A 20,805-nucleotide genomic window follows, 5' to 3' on the forward strand; every position below is an offset into this window, starting at 1 on the left:
TCTAAAGCCATGACATAATTTTCTGGATTTTTCCAAGCTGTTTAAAGGCAGTCAACTTAGTGCATGTAAACTTCTGACCCACTGGAATTGTGATACAGTGAATTATAAGTGAAATAATCTGTCTGTAAACAATTGTTTAAAATTGACTTGTGTCATGCACAAAGTAGATGTCCTAACCGACTTGCCAAAACTATAGTTTATTAACAAGAAATTTGTGGAGTGGTTGAAAAACGAGTTTTAATGACTCCTACCTAAGTGTATGTAAACTTCCGATTTCAACTGTATGTCCAATGGCCGATGAACACCGATACATTTTATCTAGAATTTCTCTTCATATGACAAGGATTGAAAAGGATTTGCCAGTAGATTGTCGACTGGAATCATGATGATGACTGCTTGTCTAACATGCTAGCTAAGATTTTTGTATGTGGCTTTATTAACTCAATCATATTTATTTTTTTACATTATTTGCAAACTGATGTGTGACATGTATTAATGCCAAAATAACATGCAAAACAGTCAACAAAAACATGACATTTATTTTGCTAAACAGGTGGGGCTGAATGATGGGTTGCCACTGATTGTGTGTCACTTTTGCCACTAAGTGTTCTTTAATGAAGAAATCACAAAATTCTCCAAAAGTCTAATAGGCACATAGGCTAATGGAACTTCACACAATATTTTGTGTGTGTAGTATTTTATTAAGTAAGTAAGTGAGGAAAAATATATACCCATTTGTTTTATTGATGCAATACAAATAATTAACCTTGTCACAATTATGTCTAAAAGATCTCACTGGGCACACACTGGTTAAATCAACATCGTTTTCACATTGTTCCTGTGTTCTTAGTGTTGGTACAAGCTGTTTCTGAGAGTGTGTCTTTGTGCTTTGCCTCTTCATCTATGTATTTAGATATTTGGCATCTACACAAACATCCAGCTATATCCACCACAAATGGAAGTGCTCCCCATAACAGAAGACACTGTGGGCCACTTTGTCTATCTAGTGATGAAAGGGAAGCCTGTTGCTGGGATTCAGAGAGTCTGTTTTCTGGAGGAAATAACAACACTGCCCCAGAGAGGATCACACTGATAGATGTGTTTTTATGAGTCTGACCTGCCCCTGGAGATGTATCAGACAGACACAAAACATAAATTGAAACACTTTTATACGTCTCTGAAACCTGTGTTTCATCTGGGGATAACTGTACATTCAGTCAAAGAAGAGAGAGGATATACAGTAAGAGAGAGGATATGAGAGAAAGAGAAAGAGAGAGCTTTCACCAGTGAAAGCTAGTGTCTGGTTTACGTATGGTTAAAAATATATGCATTAAAATGCAACAATGTTTACAGTGTAATACAAAAATAAATACGACTGCATATCAATTAAATAGTATTGCTGGTTTTTGATCCCAGAAACATGGCAAACGATGATTGAATGGTAGCCAACCTCTGAGGGTATAATAGCAAAGAACCAAGAGTTCATGCCTTGAAGACAAATCTATCATCACACTGAGGGTGTTATTTTGTCTGTGTGTGTCTGTGTGTCTGTGTGTGTGTGTGTTCTCTAAGGTATCAGTGGTTGGCTGTCTTTAGGGTTCCTCTGATCTGCCCCCCCTCTCCCATCCCTGGCGTATGCGGGTGATGGTGTGGTCCACACACGGGGTGATGAGCAGCAGCTTGAGCAGCAGCACCACAGAGGGAAGCACCAGACACAGCATGTAGCCGGGTGGGGTGTACCACTTGTAGATGGAGGAACTCAGGAACTTGTTCCAGCCATACAGGTAGGTGTGAGCCGTACACAACAGCAGAGTCAGGTGACCCAGCTTGGACTGGTGGGGGAGAAAAGAACACATAAACACATGAACCACACACACATACACACACATGCAGGCACGTGCACAGATAGAGGTCTAAGGGAGCTTGAGCACCTGCCCTTTTGCCATCCGATGAGAAATTAAACTTTTTTGTGTCAATTTTAGTCTATTTTCTCTATTGTTATCTAAGTGAATTGCCCATCAAACTAGTTAATTTCTAATTGTTTTTATCTTGGAAAGTTTCCCCACCCTAGCTGCCAAGAAGCCATTCTCGGCTATCAATCAAGTTAAAGTATCTAGCTTGTATAACTATCTTAGCTGGCATGCCTGCTGGCAAGGTTGGTAGACTTGAAAAAAGCAGTTAGTAAATGTCCTGAATAAGACTCACATTCCTTTCATTCCTTTCAAGCTTTTACCCAGATTTTAGCAGAGATGCAGAGAAGAATATTTAGTTTTTTTTTAAGGACCACCAGTCAGGAGGATACATGGAATTAAGCATAATGATTATGGCTCAAGATTACAGGAAAAAGCTGCTTCAGGTGTTTGACAAATGCAAAATGCTCCAACTTCCAGATGGGGGGCTTAGCCATCACCCAGCTATCCTCAAGTACCTTGTGCCCCTTAGATTTTTTGGGGTGCATGCCACCCCTGCGTGCGCGCGCACACACACACACACACACACACACACACACACACACACACACACACACACACACACACACACACACACACACACACACACACACACACACACACACACACACACTAACAGGTTCTCTAGGTGAATTCTCCTGGCCTGTTGTAATATATTCCTCCCAAATTACATTTTATGAATAATTTAACATTTAAATCACTGCATAAATTTGAGGGAAATTAATGAATTAGAGAATGAGCCGGAGTTCTCCTGACCCAGTTACATTTATGAATGAGTGTGTGTACTCTCTGTAGTGATGGGAATACAACTTCATATCCCCAGCGCATAACCTCTGGCTTGTCTGCTGAAAATCAGATTACTTTCCTGGAGTTTTATTGCATTCTCGCCTGGATGTTGGCTCTGCACCCCGCATGAATACGTTAATAAGGGAATCACTGAAGGAGATAAGTGTACAAATTAGGGATGGGAATTGCCAGGGACCTCATGATACGATATTATCACGATACTTAGGTGCGATACGGTATGTCTGCTGCAGAAAGACGAGAGAGCATGAAAAAAATAGTTTTTTATCAGTCATGGAAATAAAAGTGCTGAAAACATTGGCTCACTATTTAAAAAGAAGATGAGAACAAGCTATAGGATGAAAAATACCAGGGGCACAGCCGACTAGCGCTAGCTAACGCTACCTAGGCAAATCGATACTTGGAGTCAAAGTATCAATATAATATTGTACAAAATATTTTTGCGATATGTAAATGTATCGATTTATTCCCCCATCGCTAGTAAAACTGTCTTGTCTAAGTATTCAGTGTGTTCGGTCCTGGTAATCCCACCTGTATGAAGCTGAACTCCCTCCAGCTGAGAACGTTACTGACGGAGGGAAGAGATGTGATTCCTAACAGGACGTACAGGCCAAATCCCAGAATTCCCAGGGATAAGTAGGAGTCGCCACGCCAGGCCGTCGTTGTGTCAAACTCAGTGGTCTTGTTCTCTCTGATCTGAGAGAGAGAGAGAGAGAGAGAGAGAGAGAGAGAGAGAGAGAGAGAGATTAGAGAGAGAGAGATTAGAGAGAGGGGGGGGGGGGGCAAGAGAGAGGTGCAAACAAGTGTTTATAATCAAAAACCAGTGCCTGAATACTGCTATATACTCTAGGTGTGTGTCCAATGTACAGATGTAGGATCTTAATATGACCAGTATTGTCAAAGCAAAAAATAATCCTTCAGCAACAGCATTTGAACGTTTAGTCCGTTCACACTTTTTCGCCAATGTAATGTTACTTGATTGGTGGTTAGGCTATTAGCTGGCCAAAATTAGGCTACATGAAAAGTGCTATACTGTTAAGACATGCTTGAGTACGTTGGCGACTAAGATAATATTAGATTTTTTAAAACCTCCTGCTTTGGGCTGGATGTCTTAATGTGTAGTTCATACATTCATAATCTATGAGCAGAATTACTTTCTTACCATAATTAGCCACAAAATACTTGAAAAGTGACTGTTTTCTTGAAGCTGTGCATCGCCATTTTCCCTACATTTCCCCCATGTGGGCCAGCCTCCTAGCAATTTGAATTTTAGCCAAAGAGCTTCAGCCCCTCGCATTTGAGTGACAGCTAGCAAGAGGCCAGCCCAGCATTAACCAATGAGGTTGCAGGGCTGGCCCAATGGCTCAGTGGCCACAGCAGATACAGAGAAAGCAATGACGTGGTGTCACGAAGTACTCGTTTTCGCCACTTTTGGCTCGTGAGTGCTACTTTCAGAGCTACTGGCCAAAAAGTATACAAAAGTTCCAGAGAATCTCTTTAATATAATGTATTAGTGTGAATTTATGTAAATCCTGCGGCGCATAAAAATTGTCAGCGACAACAGAGTGATCAAATTAAGATCTTAAATCTGTACACTATTTTGTCTATCCAATGTTCACTGTTTGAAAGTGTTTAATTTGGCCTTACAGCTAGGTAGGTGTTCTTACCACAGAGACAGTGCGTTCAGTGGCCTTGAACCTCACATAGTACCTGGGAACAAAATCAATACTTTCTTTACTAAAATCCAAAGGAAGACACATTCCACTGTGTGTGTGTGCACGTGCATGCGTGTGCATTTGAGTGTATGTTCCACTGACCGTATGGGTATGATAAGTGTATAGAGCACATGCAGAAAGGCGAACCCCAATGCCAGAAGACCCAGCTGTTTCCTGCACAGCATCCAGCGGTCCAGCCAATCAGGGAAGCGCCTGATGTTAAACATACATAAACACTTATAATCAACAAAAATACAATATACACTGCTCAAAAAAATAAAGGGAACACTTAAACAACACAATGTAACTCCAAGTCAATCACACTTCTGTGAAATCAAACTGTCCACTTAGGAAGCAACACTGATTGACAATAAATTTCACATGCTGTTGTGCAAATGGAATAAACAAAAGGTGGAAATTATAGGCAACCTGCAGGTGGTGACCACAGACCACTTCTCAGTTCCTATGCTTCCTGGCTGATGTTTTGGTCACTTTTGAATGCTGGCGGTGCTTTCACTCTAGTGGTAGCATGAGACGGAGTCTACAACCCACACAAGTGACTCAGGTAGCGCAGCTCATCCAGGATGGCACATCAATGCGAGCTGTGGCAAGAAGTTTTGCTGTGTCTGTCAGCGTAGTGTCCAGAGCATGGAGGCGCTACCAGAAGACAGGCCAGTACATCAGGAGACGTGGAGGAGGCCGTAGGAGGGCAACAACCCAGCAGCAGGACCGCTACCTCCGCCTTTGTGCAAGGAGGAGCACTGCCAGAGCCCTGCAAAATGACATCCAGCAGGCCACAAATGTGCATTTTTGTTTCCAACCGCCGTGTCTTTGTGAGACGCAGTGTGGTTGAACGGATGATCTCCGCATGTGTATTTCCCACCGTAAAGCATGGAGGAGGAGATGTGATGGTGTGGGGGTGCTTTGATGGTGACACTGTCAGTGATTTATTTAGAATTCAAGGCACACTTAACCAGCATGGCTACCACAGCATTCTGCAGCGATACGCCATCCCATCTGGTTTGCGCTTAGTGGAACTATCATTTGTTTTTCAACAGGGCAGTGACCCAACACACCTCCAGGCTGTGTAAGGGCTATTTTACCAAGAAGGAGAGTGATGGAGTGCTGCGTCAGATGACCTGGCCTCTACCAAATTGAGATGGTCAGGGTTACAATTTTTGGATTACTCCATGATTCCTGATGTGTTATTTCATAGTTTTGATGTCTTCACTATTATTTTACAATGTATAAAATAGTAAAAATAAATAAAAACCCTTGAATGAGTAGGTGTTCTAAAACTTTTGACCGGTAGTGTATGTGGACACCCCTTCAAATTAGTGGATTTGGCTATTTCAAACACACCCTTGCTGACAGGTGTATCAAATCGAGCACACAGCTATGCAATCTCCATAGACAAACATTGGCAGTAGAATGGCCTTACTGAAGATCTCAGTGACTTTCAAGGTGGCACTGTCATAGGATGCCACTTTTCCAACAAGTCAGTTCTTAAAATGTCTGCCCTGCTAGAGCTGCCCCGGTCAAAGTTAAGTGCTGTTATTGTGAAGTGGAAATGTCTAGGAGCAACAGCGGCTTAGCCGCGATGTGGTAGACTACACAAGCTCACAGATCAGGACCGCCGAGTGCTGAAGCGTGTGGCACGTAAAGATCGTCTGTCCTCGGTTGCAACACTCACTACAGAGTTCCAAACTGCCTCTGAAAGCAACGTCAGCACAATAACTGTTCGTCTGGAGCTTCATGAAATGGGTTTCCATAGCGAGCAGCCGCACACAAGCTTAAGATCACCGTGCGCAATGCCAAGCGTCGGCTGGAGTGGTGTAAAGCTCTCCACCATTGGACTCTGGAGCGGTGGAAACGCGTTCTCTGGCAGTTCGACGGACGAATCTGGGTTTCGCGGATGCCAGGAGAACGCTACCTGCCCGACTGCATAGTGCCAACTGTAAAAGTTTTTTGGAGGAAGAAACATTTTCTGGGGCTGTTTTTCATGGTTCGGGCTAGGCCCCTTAGTTCCAGTGAAGGGACATCTTAACGCTACAGCATACAATTACATTCTAGATGATTCTGTGCTTCCAATGTTGTGGCAACAGTTTGGGGAAGGTCCTTTCCTGTTTCAGCATGACAATGCCCCCATGCACAAAGCGAGGTCCATTCAGAAATGGTTTGTCGAGATTGGTGTAGAAGAACTTGACTGGCCTGCACAGAGCACTGATCTTAACCCCATGGAACACCCTTGGGATGAATTGGAACGCCAACTGCTAGCCAGGCCTAATCGCCCAATATCAGTGCCCGACCTCACTAATGCTCTTGTGGCTGAATGGAAGCAAGTCCCTGCAGCAATGTTCCAACATCGAATGGAAAGCCTTCCCAGAAGAGTGGAGGCTGTTATAGTAGCATAGGGTGGACCAACTCCATATTAATGTCCATGATTTTGGAAGGAGCTGATCGTCAAGCTTGTTTCCACATACTTTTGGTCATGTAGTGTAGATACACACATATACATACATTGTATTGTATACATGTATGCAAACACACTCACATACACACAGAGGTCTGACCTGTACTTGGTGCCTCTGTAGAGCTGCAGGAAGGAAGCCAGGACACCAGGCAGGTAACAGAGAGACAGCATAATCAGAGACACGATGGGACACACCTGGCGAGAACACACACACACACACACACACACACACACACACACACCTTGAACAGCTGATAACACACACAGAAACACAAACACAAACACATAGAGGGCCTGTGGCCAGTACCTTGTTAGCCAGTGAGACCATGATTCTGAAGGAGATGTCTTTGCCCTGGGTGGCGTATGCATAGATGATGTCTCTGATCAGCAGGTAGAAAAAGAAGGCAGCGCTGAGGCCGATGGCGATGCGCAGGGGGAGCCTCCACTGGGGGAACAGCTGCAGGGGGAAGTCCTCCAGCTCCCGGGCCACTGAGAGAGATCCCCGGTCCAGGGCACTGAGACCCAGCATGGTGGCTACCGCCATCACCACCTGCTTGGCCTCCACACTGTCTCCGCAGATATACACCTGACATATATTTATGCACATACAGTGGAGTCCGAAATTATTGACACCCTTTATAAATATGCGCAAAAATACCTGAAAAAAATGTATCATTCAAATACTGAGCTATAATGTATGTTCCAAAAATGTGGGAAATTATATTATTTTATACTAATACTTGTGCTTAGTGAAAGATATTTTGTTTAACAAGTAATAATCTTTAAAAAAGGTATTGACACCCCTGTTTTCAATACCTCACTTTGCGAGGATAACGACACTGAGTCTTATTCTAAAATGTGACCCTTTTCAAGAAACTAGTGTATGTCGAGGGTCACAACTTCACACAAGAGCCATTTGAACGTAATCTTTTTTTTAAGCAAAATGCGTTTATTGACAGAAATGCCTTCTGGAGCATGTGAACTTTCATGTGCCTTAATAACAAACTTGTATGCCATCTGTAAATACAAATCTTTTTTTAAAATTACCAGCCTAGTTGGTTTAGCCACTGAAAAAGGAAGCAACCTTCCCGCAAGCCATGATTGGCTGAGATAACGAGTGGGCTGGATATGCTGAGAGATGAGTTCGGATTGGACTGCCATATAGCACGCTTCTGTCTATTTGAGCTGGTTAGTATGTGTAGGTAATCCTGTCTAACACGGCTTTTAAAACATATATATTGCTTAGTAGAACTGCATAAGAGTTTGAAATTTGTGGAATTAGAGTATGATAGCTAAGGATATGGAGAAAACACTTGTCTCCGGATTACATCTTTAAGCATCTATGACAGGGAGAAGCATCCAACCATGATGTAAGCTAGTCTAGCCTTTTCTCAATAGGGGGTGCTGTTTGCACTTTGTAATAATTTCGTTCCCAAATTAAACTGCCTCGTACTCAATTCTTGCTCGTACAATATGCATATTATTATTACTATTGGATAGAAAACACTCTCTAGTTTCTAAAACCGTTTGAATTATATCTGTGAGTAAAACAGAACTCGAGTTGGAGCTTTTTTCCTATGAGGATGTGAGAATGCTGAATTCTGCAAGCTGTTCTCAGGTCAGTTTATTAATTTGCCTGTCTTCTATTGGTTGAGATGCACTGCATACGCCTTCCCCTGGATGTCAGCGAATAGTGAGAATTGAAATGGTGTTTCTAGGCAGATCTGAGAGCTTATAAATGGCCTGGCAACGTGGTGTACTCCCTTTGTCCTCTTCGCTCTGACGCAGAAAGGATCTCTGGCTGTCGTGATAGAAAGCTCCCTTTATAGCTCTTAGATATATCCGGCTCTGTTTTTATTTGATATAGGTGTTAAAGACATCATAATGTTGTTATATTAAACCGAGTTATATCAGTTTATATCGGTATATTGCGATTTTCGGATATTTATTTGTACTGCGTTTTAGTGAGTCGGACACGTCTTTGCCACATGGCTAATGTTTACTGCTAATTCGAACGTTGAAGAGGACAATCTACAACCAAGCAACGATTCTTTTGGACTAAGGACACCTTGCCCAAGATTCTGATGGGAGTTCATCAAAAAGTAAGAACTATATATGATGTTAATTCGTTGTTCTGTTGAAAAATGTAGAACTCATATTCTGCCATTAATCTAGGTGCGGTCTCGCTTTAACGCACGCTGTATGTTGTAGTAACGTTAATTTTAAAAATCTAACACAGCGATTGCATTAAGAACTAATGTATCTTTCATTTGCTGTCCAACCTATATTTTTTAGTCAAGTTATCGATTAGAATAGGTGCCTCTCCCAAGATTTCTCCCGACATTTTGTTTGCATTTTGGCTACTATTCATATTGTATAACCACGATTTGTGCCGCTAAATATGCACATTTTCGAACAAACTCTATATGTATTGTGTAATATGATGTTATAGGACTGTCATCTGAAGAAGTTTGAGAAGGTTAGTGAAAAAATTAATATCTTTTGCTGGTTTATACGTTATCGCTATTGTTGGCCTGAATCAATGCTGTTGTGTGGTTGGCTATTGTAGTAAGCTAATATAATGCTATATTGTGTTTTCGCTGTAAAACACTTAAAAAATCTGAAATATTGGCTGGATTCACAAGATCTTTGTCTTTCATTTGCTGTACGCTGTGTATTTTTCAGAAATGTTTTATGATGAGTATTTAGGTAATTCACGTTGGTCTCTGTAGTTATTCTAGTTGCTTTGGTGAGAGTTGTGATGGTGGCTGCAATGGTAAACTATGATTTATACCTGAAATATGCACATTTTTCTAACAAAACATATGCTATACAATAAATATGTTATCAGACTGTCATCTGATGAAGTTGTTTCTTGGTTAGTGGCTATTTATATCTTTATTTGGTCGAAATTGTGATAGCTACCTATGCAGGAAAAAAATGGTGGGAAAAAAAGTTGTGTCTTTTGCTATCGTGGTTAGCTAATAGATTTACATATTGTGTCTTCCCTGTAAAACATTTTAAAAATCAGAAATGATGGCTGGATTCACAAGATGTGTATCTTTCATCTGGTGTCTTGGACTTGTGATTTAATGATATTTAGATGCTAGTATTTACTTGTGACGCTATGCTAGGCTATGCTAGTCAGCTTTTTTACTGATGGGGGTGCTCCCGGATCCGGGATTGTGTGCAAGTAGAAGCTAGCCTTGACAAAATACTCCACTATGCAAGTATCCATTTCAATAGAATGTCACTGCGACAACTGCTGATAGAAGTAGCTGGTAAATTCGCTCTGGCAATCTACTCCGATTTTAGACCATAGGTAAGATAGTCTAGCTAGCTACATTTTCAGATATTACACGTGTCTAATTTTTACATAAAGTCTTTTCATTTCAAGTTAAAGTATACTGTTAGCTAGATCCTGGCTGGATCGCTACCTAACATTATGTGGATGATCTTATTATTCCTCTCAGAGCAATTTGCTTTGCTTGTTATAGCCTAATGTTAGCTCGCTAACATTGAACCTGGTTGGTTAGCTAGCTAGCTACATGTCTTAACCTGTTTGGGCTGCAGGGGCAGTATTGAGTTGCCAGATAAAAGGTGCCCATTTCAAACGGCCTCGTACTCAATTCTTGCTCGTACAATATGCATATTATTATTACTATTGGATAGAAAACACTCTCTAGTTTCTAAAACCGTTTGAATTATGTCTGTGGGTGAAACAGAACTGGACTTAGAGCAATTTTCCTATGTGTATGTCAGAATGCAGAATTTTGCTGGCTGTTCTGAGACCTGTGTATTAATTTGCCTGTCCTCTATTGGTTGAGATGCACTGCATACGCCTTCCCCTGGGTGTCAGCGAATAGGGAGACTTGAAATGGAGTTTCTACGTAGTTCCCAAAGGTTATAAATTGCTTGGAATCGAAGTGTCCCATCTTTCCACTTTCGCTCTGACGCAGGGAGGGTCTTGGCATGTCATGTTAGAAGCTCCTGTTTTAGCTCCTAGATATATCCAGCTCTGTTTTTATTCGATATAGGTGTTAAAGACATCGTAATGTTGTTATTTTAAACCGAATTATATCAGTTTATGTCAGTATATTGCGATTTTCGGGTATTTATTTTCGTGACGTTGTAGGAAGTTGGGTATCTCTGGCCCACATGGATATTGTTTACTGCTAATTGCAACGTTGAAGACGACGTTCTCCAACCTAGCAACGATTCTTTTGGACAAAGGACACCTTTCCCAAGATTCTGATGGGAATTCATCAAAAAGTAAGAACTATTTATGCTGATAATTCATTGTTCTGTTGGAAAAAGTAAAATGCATAAGACGCCATTACTTGCAGTGTAGCCTTGCTTTATCGCACCCTGTATTGCGCAGTAACGTTAATTTTAAAAATGTAATTCAGCGATTGCATTAAGAACTAATTTGTCTTTCAATTGCTGTCCAACCTGTATTTTTTTAGTCAAGTTTATGAATAGTTTTCGATAAGAATAGGGGCCTTTCCAAGATGGCGCCGGACAGATTGCTTGAGTATTTGGACACTATTTTCATTGTATAAGCACGATTTGTGCTGCTAAATATGCACATTTTCGAACAAACTCTATATGCATTGTGTAATATGATGTTACAGGACTGTCATCTGAAGAATTCTGAGAAGGTTAGTGAAAAAATTCATATATTTTGGTGGTTTCTACGTTATCGCTATTTTTGCCTTGAATCAATGCTGTTGTTATGTTTGCTATTGTGCTAAGCTAATATAACGCTATATTGTGTTTTCGCTGTAAAACACTTGATAAATCGGAAATATTGTCTGGAATCACAAGATGCCTGTCTTTCAATTGCTGTACACTATGTATTTTTCAGAAATGTTTTATGATGAGTATTTAGTTATTTGGCGTTGGTGTCTGTAATTTTTCTGTCTGCTTTCGGTGCAATTTCTGACTGTAGCTGCAATGTAAACTATGATTTATACCTGAAATATGCACATTTTTCTAACAAAACATATGCTATACAATAAATATGTTATCAGACTGTCATCTGATGAAGTTGTTTCTTGGTTAGTGGCTATTTATATCTTTATTTGGTCGAATTTGTGATAGCTACTGATGGAGTAAAAAACTGATGGAGTAAAAAAAGTGGTGTCTTTTGCTAACGTGGTTAGCTAATAGATTTACATATTGTGTCTTCCCTGTAAAACATTTTAAAAATCGGACATGTTGGCTGGATTCACAAGATGTGTACCTTTCATATGTTGTATTGGACTTGTTAATGTGTGAAAGTTAAATATTTTAAAAAAAATCTTTTGAATTTCGCGCCCTGCACTTTGAGCTGGCTGTTGTCATAAGTGTACCGACGTCGGGCTGCAGCCATAAGAAGTTAACAAAAGACTCCACTATGCAAGTGTCAATTTTAATAGAATGTCACTGCGACAACTGTTAGCCAGTTAGCTTGGGTGCTTGACTGCTGTTGTTTGGACAGAACGCTCAGATCAACCCTTAAAGAGATGGGTGGAGCTAAAGCTTAAGAGGGTGTGAAAGATGCTGAATGGGTGTAGACAAAGAAGAGTCCTCCAGTATTTTTAAACCTTTATTTAACTAGGCAAACCTCAACTAGAGCTCTCCAGTATGTACCAAAACATTCAAAGGCCAATTCCTCAAAAGTGAGGTTACAAGTTTATCAACTTTCAAAGCAGAATTACTTTCCCATTGTTCCTCAAATGCAGTATATTATATCCCCTTGTGTAGCTCTGTGTCTCTGCTTTTATCCAATGTTGCTACATAAGAACAAATCAAGGCTGAGCACACCAGTTGTGGATTTGGCATTGAAAAACACAAGCATATGCAGAAAAGTTCTTCAAACCCACTGTTACATTTTTGACTCATTTCAGGACACTAGGCGTATGTTGCGCGTCACTACTTCACAGGAGAGACATTTGAATATAATTTTTAAAATCCAAATGCTTTTTTTGGCAGAAATGCCTTCTGGAACATGTGAACTTTCATGTGCCTTAATAAAAAACGTGTATGCCATCAGTAACTACAAATAAAATTGCCTAGTTGATTTATTTACGGAAAAAGTTAGGAACCTTCCCGCTAGCCATGATTGGCTGAGATAATGGATGGGCTGGACATGCCCATCCATTATTCTGATTGGTTGCCATATAGCACGCTTCTGTCTATAACATGATCTGGTCACTTTGTGTAGGTAATCCTTTCTAATGTGGCTTTTTTAAAAGATATCACGTAGTACATGTAGAACTGCAAAAGTGTTTTTGAAATCAGTGGAATGCCGGTGGAATTAGATTATGATAGCTAATGAGATGGAGGGAATTCTGGCATTTGATTGCAAATATGCAGAGGGAGTCGAAAAGAGAACACATATAAAACACATCTTCAAACTAAGGACAACCATGGTATCCGTGACAGAGAGGGAGAAGTGTCTATCCAAATATACGGGTAAGATAGTCTAGCTAGCTACATTTTCAGATATTATACGTTTGTAATTTTGTCAGAAAGTCGTTTTCATTTCAAATGAAAGCGTATATTTAGCTAGCTAGCTGGCTGGCTAGCTTACTAACGTTACGTGTATGATCTGTGTAGTAATATTATCTGTATCTCCGAGCCATTTGCATTGCTAGTTATAGCCTAACATTAGCTAGCTAGATAACATTGAACCTGGTTGGTTAGCTACCTGGTTGGTTAGCTACAAACTTTGTGTCCTGAATACAAAGCGTTGTGTTTGGGGCAAATCCAACACAACACATCACTGAAGAGTACCACTCTTCATATTTTCAAGCATGGTGGTGGCTGTATGCTTGTCATTGGCAAGGACTAGGGAGTTTTTTTTTAAGATAAAAAAAGAAACAGAATAGAGCTAAGCACAGGCAAAATCATAGAGGAAAACCTGGTTCAGTCTGCTTTCAAAAATATACCAAAACATGCATCCTGTTTGTAATAAGGCACTAAAGTAAAACTGCAAAAAAATGTGGCAAAGAAACAAACTTTGTGTCCTGAATACAAAGCCTTTTGAGTGAATTGGAACACTGACAGAGAGCCTCACTACTGCTCTTGTGGCTGAATGGAAGCTAGTCCCCGCAACAATGTTCCATCATAGTGGAAAGCCTTTCCAGAAGAGTGGGGGCTGTAATAGCAGCAAAGGGGGGACCAACTCCATATTAATGCCCATTATTTTGGAATGAGATGTTCGACGAGCAGGTGTCCACATACCTTTGTACACATGTAGTGTACACACTACACATGTAGTGTATATAGACTTGAATCTAGTAGCCAATTGGTTTCATGGGCATGGCTTGAACCTCGGTGTGTGTACCTGTCTGTTGGCATCTGAAGGTCCATTCTGCAGACTCCAGGCAGACAGGGTGTTGAAGCCTTTAACCACCTCAGCTCCAGGGACCAGACTGTTCATGTACATATAACCACATTTACATTACATCAACATACACAGCAACATATAAAAACATTCCTAATTTACAAAAGACATACACATAATAACAACATCTACTGTATAGCTCTCACCTTTGCAGGTATTCTGCGTTGGCCTCTGGGTACTGATTCTTCCTCAGGTTGTTACTGACATCCACCAACACCTGCAATTCAACATGGAATCAAATACACTGATTCATACTTTATATTTGCCAAAAACACTGGAATTCACATTCTATTGGCTAAATACACTGGTACATACAATATATTGGCTAAATAAACAAGCATGTCGCTCGACTCGCAATAACATCTGCTAAACATGTGTATGTGACTAATAAAAATTTGATTTGAAATACATTGGGACATAGAATATACTAGCTAAATACGCTGGGACATACATTATATTCGGCAACTTTACAGTTACATGCTGGCAAAACAGACATTCATACATATGGCAGAACTAATAAAACATAAATGCTACCTTCCCCTTTAGCTGATTGGCCAGTGGTACCAGGAAGTCGTAATGTTCTCTCTGGACAGCGATGAAGATCATAAGGGCTGACTGAGCAGCTGCAGCATGACCCTGGACCTGCATATACATCATCAACATATTGATACACACATAAACACACATACATTATATTCACATGTACTCCTTCAAACATAAATAAATATATTGAAATACATTTACAACACAGTAAAAACACGTCACCAGATCTATTTTATTTCGTACCTGTGCTCCGTGGGGTATGAGGGTGCTGCTGCTGTGGGGCCGTCGGCTGCCGAACACCACACCGTACCCCGCCTGCAGCAGACGCAGGCCCAGAGAGCGCCCCAGGTCCCCCGTCCCAAACACACACACCCTCTCACACTCAGGTGGGGCAGGGACAGCCTCCCTCATCGGAGACAGGGACACACATTCACTCTTCTCCTCACTCCTCTCCTGACCCGTCATGCCTGAACAGAGACAGACAAAGATCTCCTCGAGTCGTAGATAGTCAACAGAAAGTGTCAGAAAGACCAGAGAATTTAAAATAACTTCCTGAAGTTGCAATCACAGAAAAAGTACATCCACATGAATGGAGCTTGCAGGATGAACGTCCCTTTCACTTTGTTAAGTTCTTCAGCAGACACCTCCTCTAGACGGAGTCTTATAATCCAGACAGAGCACTGTCAATAAATGCTAGGACATGAAATGTTTTCTGCATTACATGTCCCAAAACAATAGTCTTCAGAGTTGGAGCAGCTCCTCTGAGTTTTCTAGATGAAAGTCTGACTGAGACACTACTGACTAAGTCTCGATTTGTGTCTGGGCATGCTCCTGGAGGGAGGAGGGAAGGGAGTAGTCTCACTGCCAAGCTGGAAACTACGTTGGAAGAGGAGGGTTTTTGCTTGTGCATTTGCTTGTGTGTGTGTGTGTGTGTGTGTGTGTGTGTGTGTGTGTGTGTGTGTGTGTGTGTGTGTGTGTGTGTGTGTGTGTGTGTGTGTGTGTGTGTGTGTGTGTGTTTGTGTGTGGGAAGGAAACCCATGGCACTCACTCTGCAGTGTCTCTGAGGAGAGGCCAGTGGTTTCTGGGAAGCAGGGAGGTTAGATAATAGTGGAATACCAGACCTGGAGAGACGCCAGATCACTGTGGTCTTTCTGTGTTCACACAAGCACAGGTCCACAGTTCATGACAATAACACAACAGCAGATGCACTTTGGTTTGTTGTAATACTACCTTACATCAGATGTCTTTTGTTCAAAGATGTGACAACATTCCATTGTGTGCAACAATAAGCTTGTAACTTCAAAAAGCACAGAATGTGAAATACCAGAAGAACTGTGTCACATCACCATGAACAGTATCTTGAAACACTGGTTTCATGAAAGCAAGAACAATCCAAATGATTGAGGTGGGGTCAGAGCACAGTAGAATTAGTCTACCCAAACTTAAGACTGGGCTTAGTTTACAGTAATCTAGAGACGAAAGAAATGCATACCTATTTAGGCGAGGTGCTGGCTAGCGGAGTGGAACACTTAATTAACAAAATAAAGGAGAGCCGCACACTCTAGGAGCTCAGATGCAAAAATATTAATGTATATACCCTGATGAAGACAGCTTGTCTGTCGAAACGTTGGACGTAAATATTTTTGCATCTGAGCTCCTAGAGCTCCTTTATTTTAAAAGTTTTCTTAGTTTACAGTAAATCAGCAGCGGTGTGTGGGTAAAATCACTGGGGAAGCTAAGCCAGTAAAATATAGCCATATCACAACCTATGTGTTGTGATAATTTCATTGTTTGCTCTATAAACTGTTAGTTCATATGCCTTGTGACCGTGATATACAAGTCCGAGACAATATGAAGACACAGTGGCAGAAGAATATTCAACCACACCTTTTTTTCATCACAACACCGGAGAGCAACCTCTGTCCAGTGAAGTCCACAAAACATATTGCATGTAACAAACAGTTACATGACCTACAGCATGGTCAAGCAAGTTAATGTTTTCGGACTAATAAACAATCATTGATTTACAACCACGGAAAGTGGTTCTACCGCAAGTCGCAAAGAAAACAGGAGCTGCCTCCATTATTCCATCGCCATTTCAACATCATCAAATCACCTCTGATTTATCCTAGCATGAAAGAACCACTGAGAGCTAAATTACGCAACCGACACAGTACGTACTGTAAGCTCAACGTTTATTTACATTGTCAGTTTCTGATGGTATACTGTCAGCTGAAAGACATCTAGTGACATGGCCTTTTCAATTACACAATTATAGAAAGTTACCAGATAGCATAAAAGATACTTGATTGTAATTTGTTTGAGTGATAATGGTTACAGTCTGATTGCCTGTTCTGCCTTAGTCTGGAAGTCCAAGGCCTTCCAGTTGAGTATGTCGCCGGTGGTCAAGTTCATCTGGTTGGTGCTCCTCTGGATCTCACAGGGAGACAGCACGTAGTCCCAAATGTGGACGTCCGTCAGCAGGCCAACAAATGACTAATGCTGGTTGAAACGACCGCTGAACCAATCCTGATCCTGAAACAGGAAACAACAACATGTTGTGTTCTGTAATGGAATGCTTTCTAGTTCTTTTCAATGTTGGATGCTTTATTTTCAAGCAGGAAAGACTATGTGCATTATTCAGCTTACATTTAGTTTGACTTGGAAAATAAACAGGTGCAAATTGTGTACTCTAGCAAAAGTTAAAATAGTAGTGAGCAAACACAAAACAGAATTGTAACGGCAGCCTTCCCTCTCTTCACGAGAAGAGAGGGTGTAACAGGGATCGGACCAACACGCAGCGTAGGCAGTGCTCAACATGTTTAATAACACGATAAACAGTGAACACTTAACACGATACAAAATAACAAATGTGGCAAACCGATACAGCCCTATCTGGTGCAGAGAAACACAAAGACAGGAAACAACCACCCACAAACCCCAACACAAAACAAGCCACCTATATATGATTCCCAATCAGAGACAACACAAAACACCTGCCTCTGATTGAGAACTATATTAGGCCAAACATAGAAACAGACAAACTAGACACACAACATAGAATGCCCACCCAGCTCACGTCCTGACCAACACTAAAACAAGCAAAACACACAAGAACTATGGTCAGAACGTGACAGTACCCCCCTCCTGAGGTGCAGACTCTGAACGCACCCCCTAAAACTCTAGGGGAGGGTCTGGGTGGGCATCTGTCCGCGGTGGCGGCTCCGGCGCTGGACGAGGACACCACTCCACCATTGTCTTTGTCCCCCTCCTTAGCGTCCTTTGAGTGGCGACCCTCGCCGCCGACCTTGGCCTAGGAACCCTCACAAAGGGCCCCATCAGACTGAGGAGACAGCTCCGAACCGAGAGGTAGCTTAGGACAGAGAGGTAGCTCAGGACAGAGAGGTAGCTCCGGACGAATGGCAGCTCCGGACTGAGTGGCAGCTCACGACTGGAAGGCAGCTCACGACTGGAAGGCGGCTCACGACTGGAGGGCGGCTCATGACTGGAGGGCGGCTCATGACTGGCGGGCGGCTCCTGACTGACGGACGGCTCCTGACTGACGGACGGCTCCTGACTGACGGACGGCTCTAGCGGCTCCTGACTGACGGACGGTTCTAATGGCTCGGGACAGACGGGCGGCTCAGATGGCGCTGGGCAGACGGATGGCTCAGATGGCGCTGGGCAGACGGATGGCTCAGATGGCGCTGGGCAGGCAGGCAGCTCAGACGGCGCTGGGCAGGCAGGCAGCTCAGAAGGCGCTGGGCAGGCAGGCAGCTCAGACCTGCTGAGGCGCACAGTAGGCCTGGTGCGTGTTGCCGGAACTGGTGGTACCGGTTTGTAGACACGCACCTCAAGGCTAGTGCGGGGAGCAGGAACAGGGCACACTGTACTCTCGAGGCGCACTATACACCTGGTGCATGGTACCGGCACTGGTGGTACCGGGCTGAGGGCACGCACCTCAGGGCGAGTGCGGGGAGAAGGAACAGTGCGTACAGGGCTCTGGATACGCACAGTAAGCTTGGTGCGTGGTGCCGGAACTGGTGGTACCGGGCTGGAGACACGCACCACAGGGAGAGTGCGTGGAGGAGGAACAGAGTTCTGGAGACGCACAGGAAGCCTAGTGCGTGGTGTAGGCACTGGTGTTACTGGGCTGGGGCGAGGAGGTGGCGCCGGTTATACCGGACCGTGAAGGCGTACAGGAGCTCTTAAGCACCGAGCCTGCCCAACCTTACCTGGTTTAATGCTCCCCGTAGCCAGGCCAGTGCGGCGAGGTATCCCGCACTGGGCTGTGCTAGCGAACCGGGGACACCATGCGTAAGGCTGGTGCCATGTACACCGGCCCGAGGAGACGTACTGGAGACCAGATATGTTGAGCCGGCTTCATGGCACCTGGCTCGATGCCCACTCTAGCCCGGCCGATACGAGGAGCTAGGATGTACCGCACCGGGCTATACACACGTACAGGAGACACCGTGCGCCTTTCCGCACAACACGGTGTCTGCCCGTACTCTCGCTCTCCACGGCAAGCCCGGGAAGTTGGTGCAGTTCTCCTACCTGACTTCGCCACACTCCCCTTTAGCCCCCCAAGAAATTTTTGGGGTTTCTTCTCGGGCTTCCTGGCCAGCCGTGTTCCCTCATAACACCGGTTCCCCTTCGCGGCTGCTTCCGCTCTCCTAGCTGCCTCCACCTGTTCCCATGGAAGGCGATCCTTACCAGCCAGGATCTCCTCCCATGTGTAGCAACCCTTTCCGTCCAACACCTCTTCCCAAGTCCATTCCTCCTGGTACCGCTGCTGCTGCGGCTGCCGCTGCTGCCCGTTGCTACGCTGCTTGGTCCGAGATTGGTGGGTGGTTCTGTAACGGCAGCCTTCCCTCTCTTCACGAGAAGAGAGGGTGTAACAGGGATCGGACCAACACGCAGCGTAGCCAGTGCTCAACATGTTTAATAACACGATAAACAGTGAACACGATACAAAATAACAAATGTGGCAAACCGATACAGCCCTATCTGGTGCAGAGAAAACACAAAGACAGGAAACAACCACCCACAAACCCCAACACAAAACAAGCCACCTATATATGATTCCCAATCAGAGACAACACAAAACACCTGCCTCTGATTGAGAACCATATTAGGCCAAACATAGAAACAGACAAACTAGACACACAACATAGAATGCCCACCCAGCTCACGTCCTGACCAACACTAAAACAAGCAAAACACACAAGAACTATGGTCAGAACGTGACAAGAATAAGTTTCACTTTCTACTATTTACTGTCATATTTCATTGCAGTTATCACAGTGACTATCTTACCTTGAGATACAGCACAGCATGTTGTAATCACCACAATTACTAGTAGGAATTTCTCCATCTGGTAAGAATTAAAAAATGGTTATTTTGTCTGAATTACTTTTTTAATGCATATGAAAAACTTCTGCCCTGTATGTTACTGAGCAGAACAGTAAATATACCATTTATCATAGCTTTGATGAAAAACATTTGCCCTGTATGCTAATAAGCAGACCATTTTATTAGATCAAGGTGATGTTATTAGCATTGCAACAGGTTTAACATCAATTTGTAAAACACATGATCTTACCTTGTGGGTTGTCAGAGTGCCTGTTGGTGTGTGTGTGTGGGAGATGAATACTTATCTTCTACTTGTTTCCTCATTCATTTATATCATCAGCAGTTATGACACAAAAAGGAAACAGGTATATTATGCAAACATGACATGCATTATTCACCTAAACAGGTATTATTCACCAGTTCCCTTACTTATAGAAATATTGACTCAGTCACACAAGAGGAAACATCAGCATAATAGACAACTTGAACTTTAATAGATCTTAGATCTCTTTTTTTGAGTTCGTCAAGAAATTATTCCTAAACCGGGAATTT

At 42.7% G+C, this 20,805-nt stretch overlaps 1 protein-coding gene across 1 annotated transcript; it reads right to left on the reverse strand.

The window, feature by feature from the left end:
• Window positions 1–581: 581 nt before the first annotated feature.
• LOC120031231 (metalloreductase STEAP4-like) lies at window positions 582–15,728 on the reverse strand. Its single transcript, XM_038976892.1, has 10 exons — window positions 15,142–15,728; window positions 14,890–14,997; window positions 14,502–14,572; window positions 14,296–14,383; window positions 7,270–7,548; window positions 7,063–7,157; window positions 4,592–4,702; window positions 4,442–4,484; window positions 3,306–3,470; window positions 582–1,832 (listed from the first exon to the last, which is right to left on the reverse strand). The coding sequence occupies exons 1-10, from the start codon at window positions 15,361–15,363 to the stop codon at window positions 1,593–1,595; spliced, it is 1,422 nt and encodes a 473-aa protein (XP_038832820.1). The 5' UTR covers window positions 15,364–15,728; the 3' UTR covers window positions 582–1,592.
• Window positions 15,729–20,805: the final 5,077 nt, after the last annotated feature.

This window comes from Salvelinus namaycush, chromosome 37, assembly GCF_016432855.1.
Source record: "Salvelinus namaycush isolate Seneca chromosome 37, SaNama_1.0, whole genome shotgun sequence".
Classification (NCBI taxonomy): domain Eukaryota; kingdom Metazoa; phylum Chordata; class Actinopteri; order Salmoniformes; family Salmonidae; genus Salvelinus; species Salvelinus namaycush.

Bases quoted from the DNA above. Each gene is read 5' to 3' on its own strand.
- LOC120031231 (XM_038976892.1), bottom strand. From the start codon at position 15,363: ATGACGGGTCAGGAGAGGAGTGAGGAGAAGAGTGAATGTGTGTCCCTG. The intron at 14,998-15,141 runs GTACGAAATAAA...ATGTATATGCAG, and splicing joins TCATACCCCACGGAGCACAG to GTCCAGGGTCATGCTGCAGC. The intron at 3,471-4,441 runs GTAAGAACACCT...TCTCTCTCTCAG, and splicing joins CTGAACGCACTGTCTCTGTG to ATCAGAGAGAACAAGACCAC.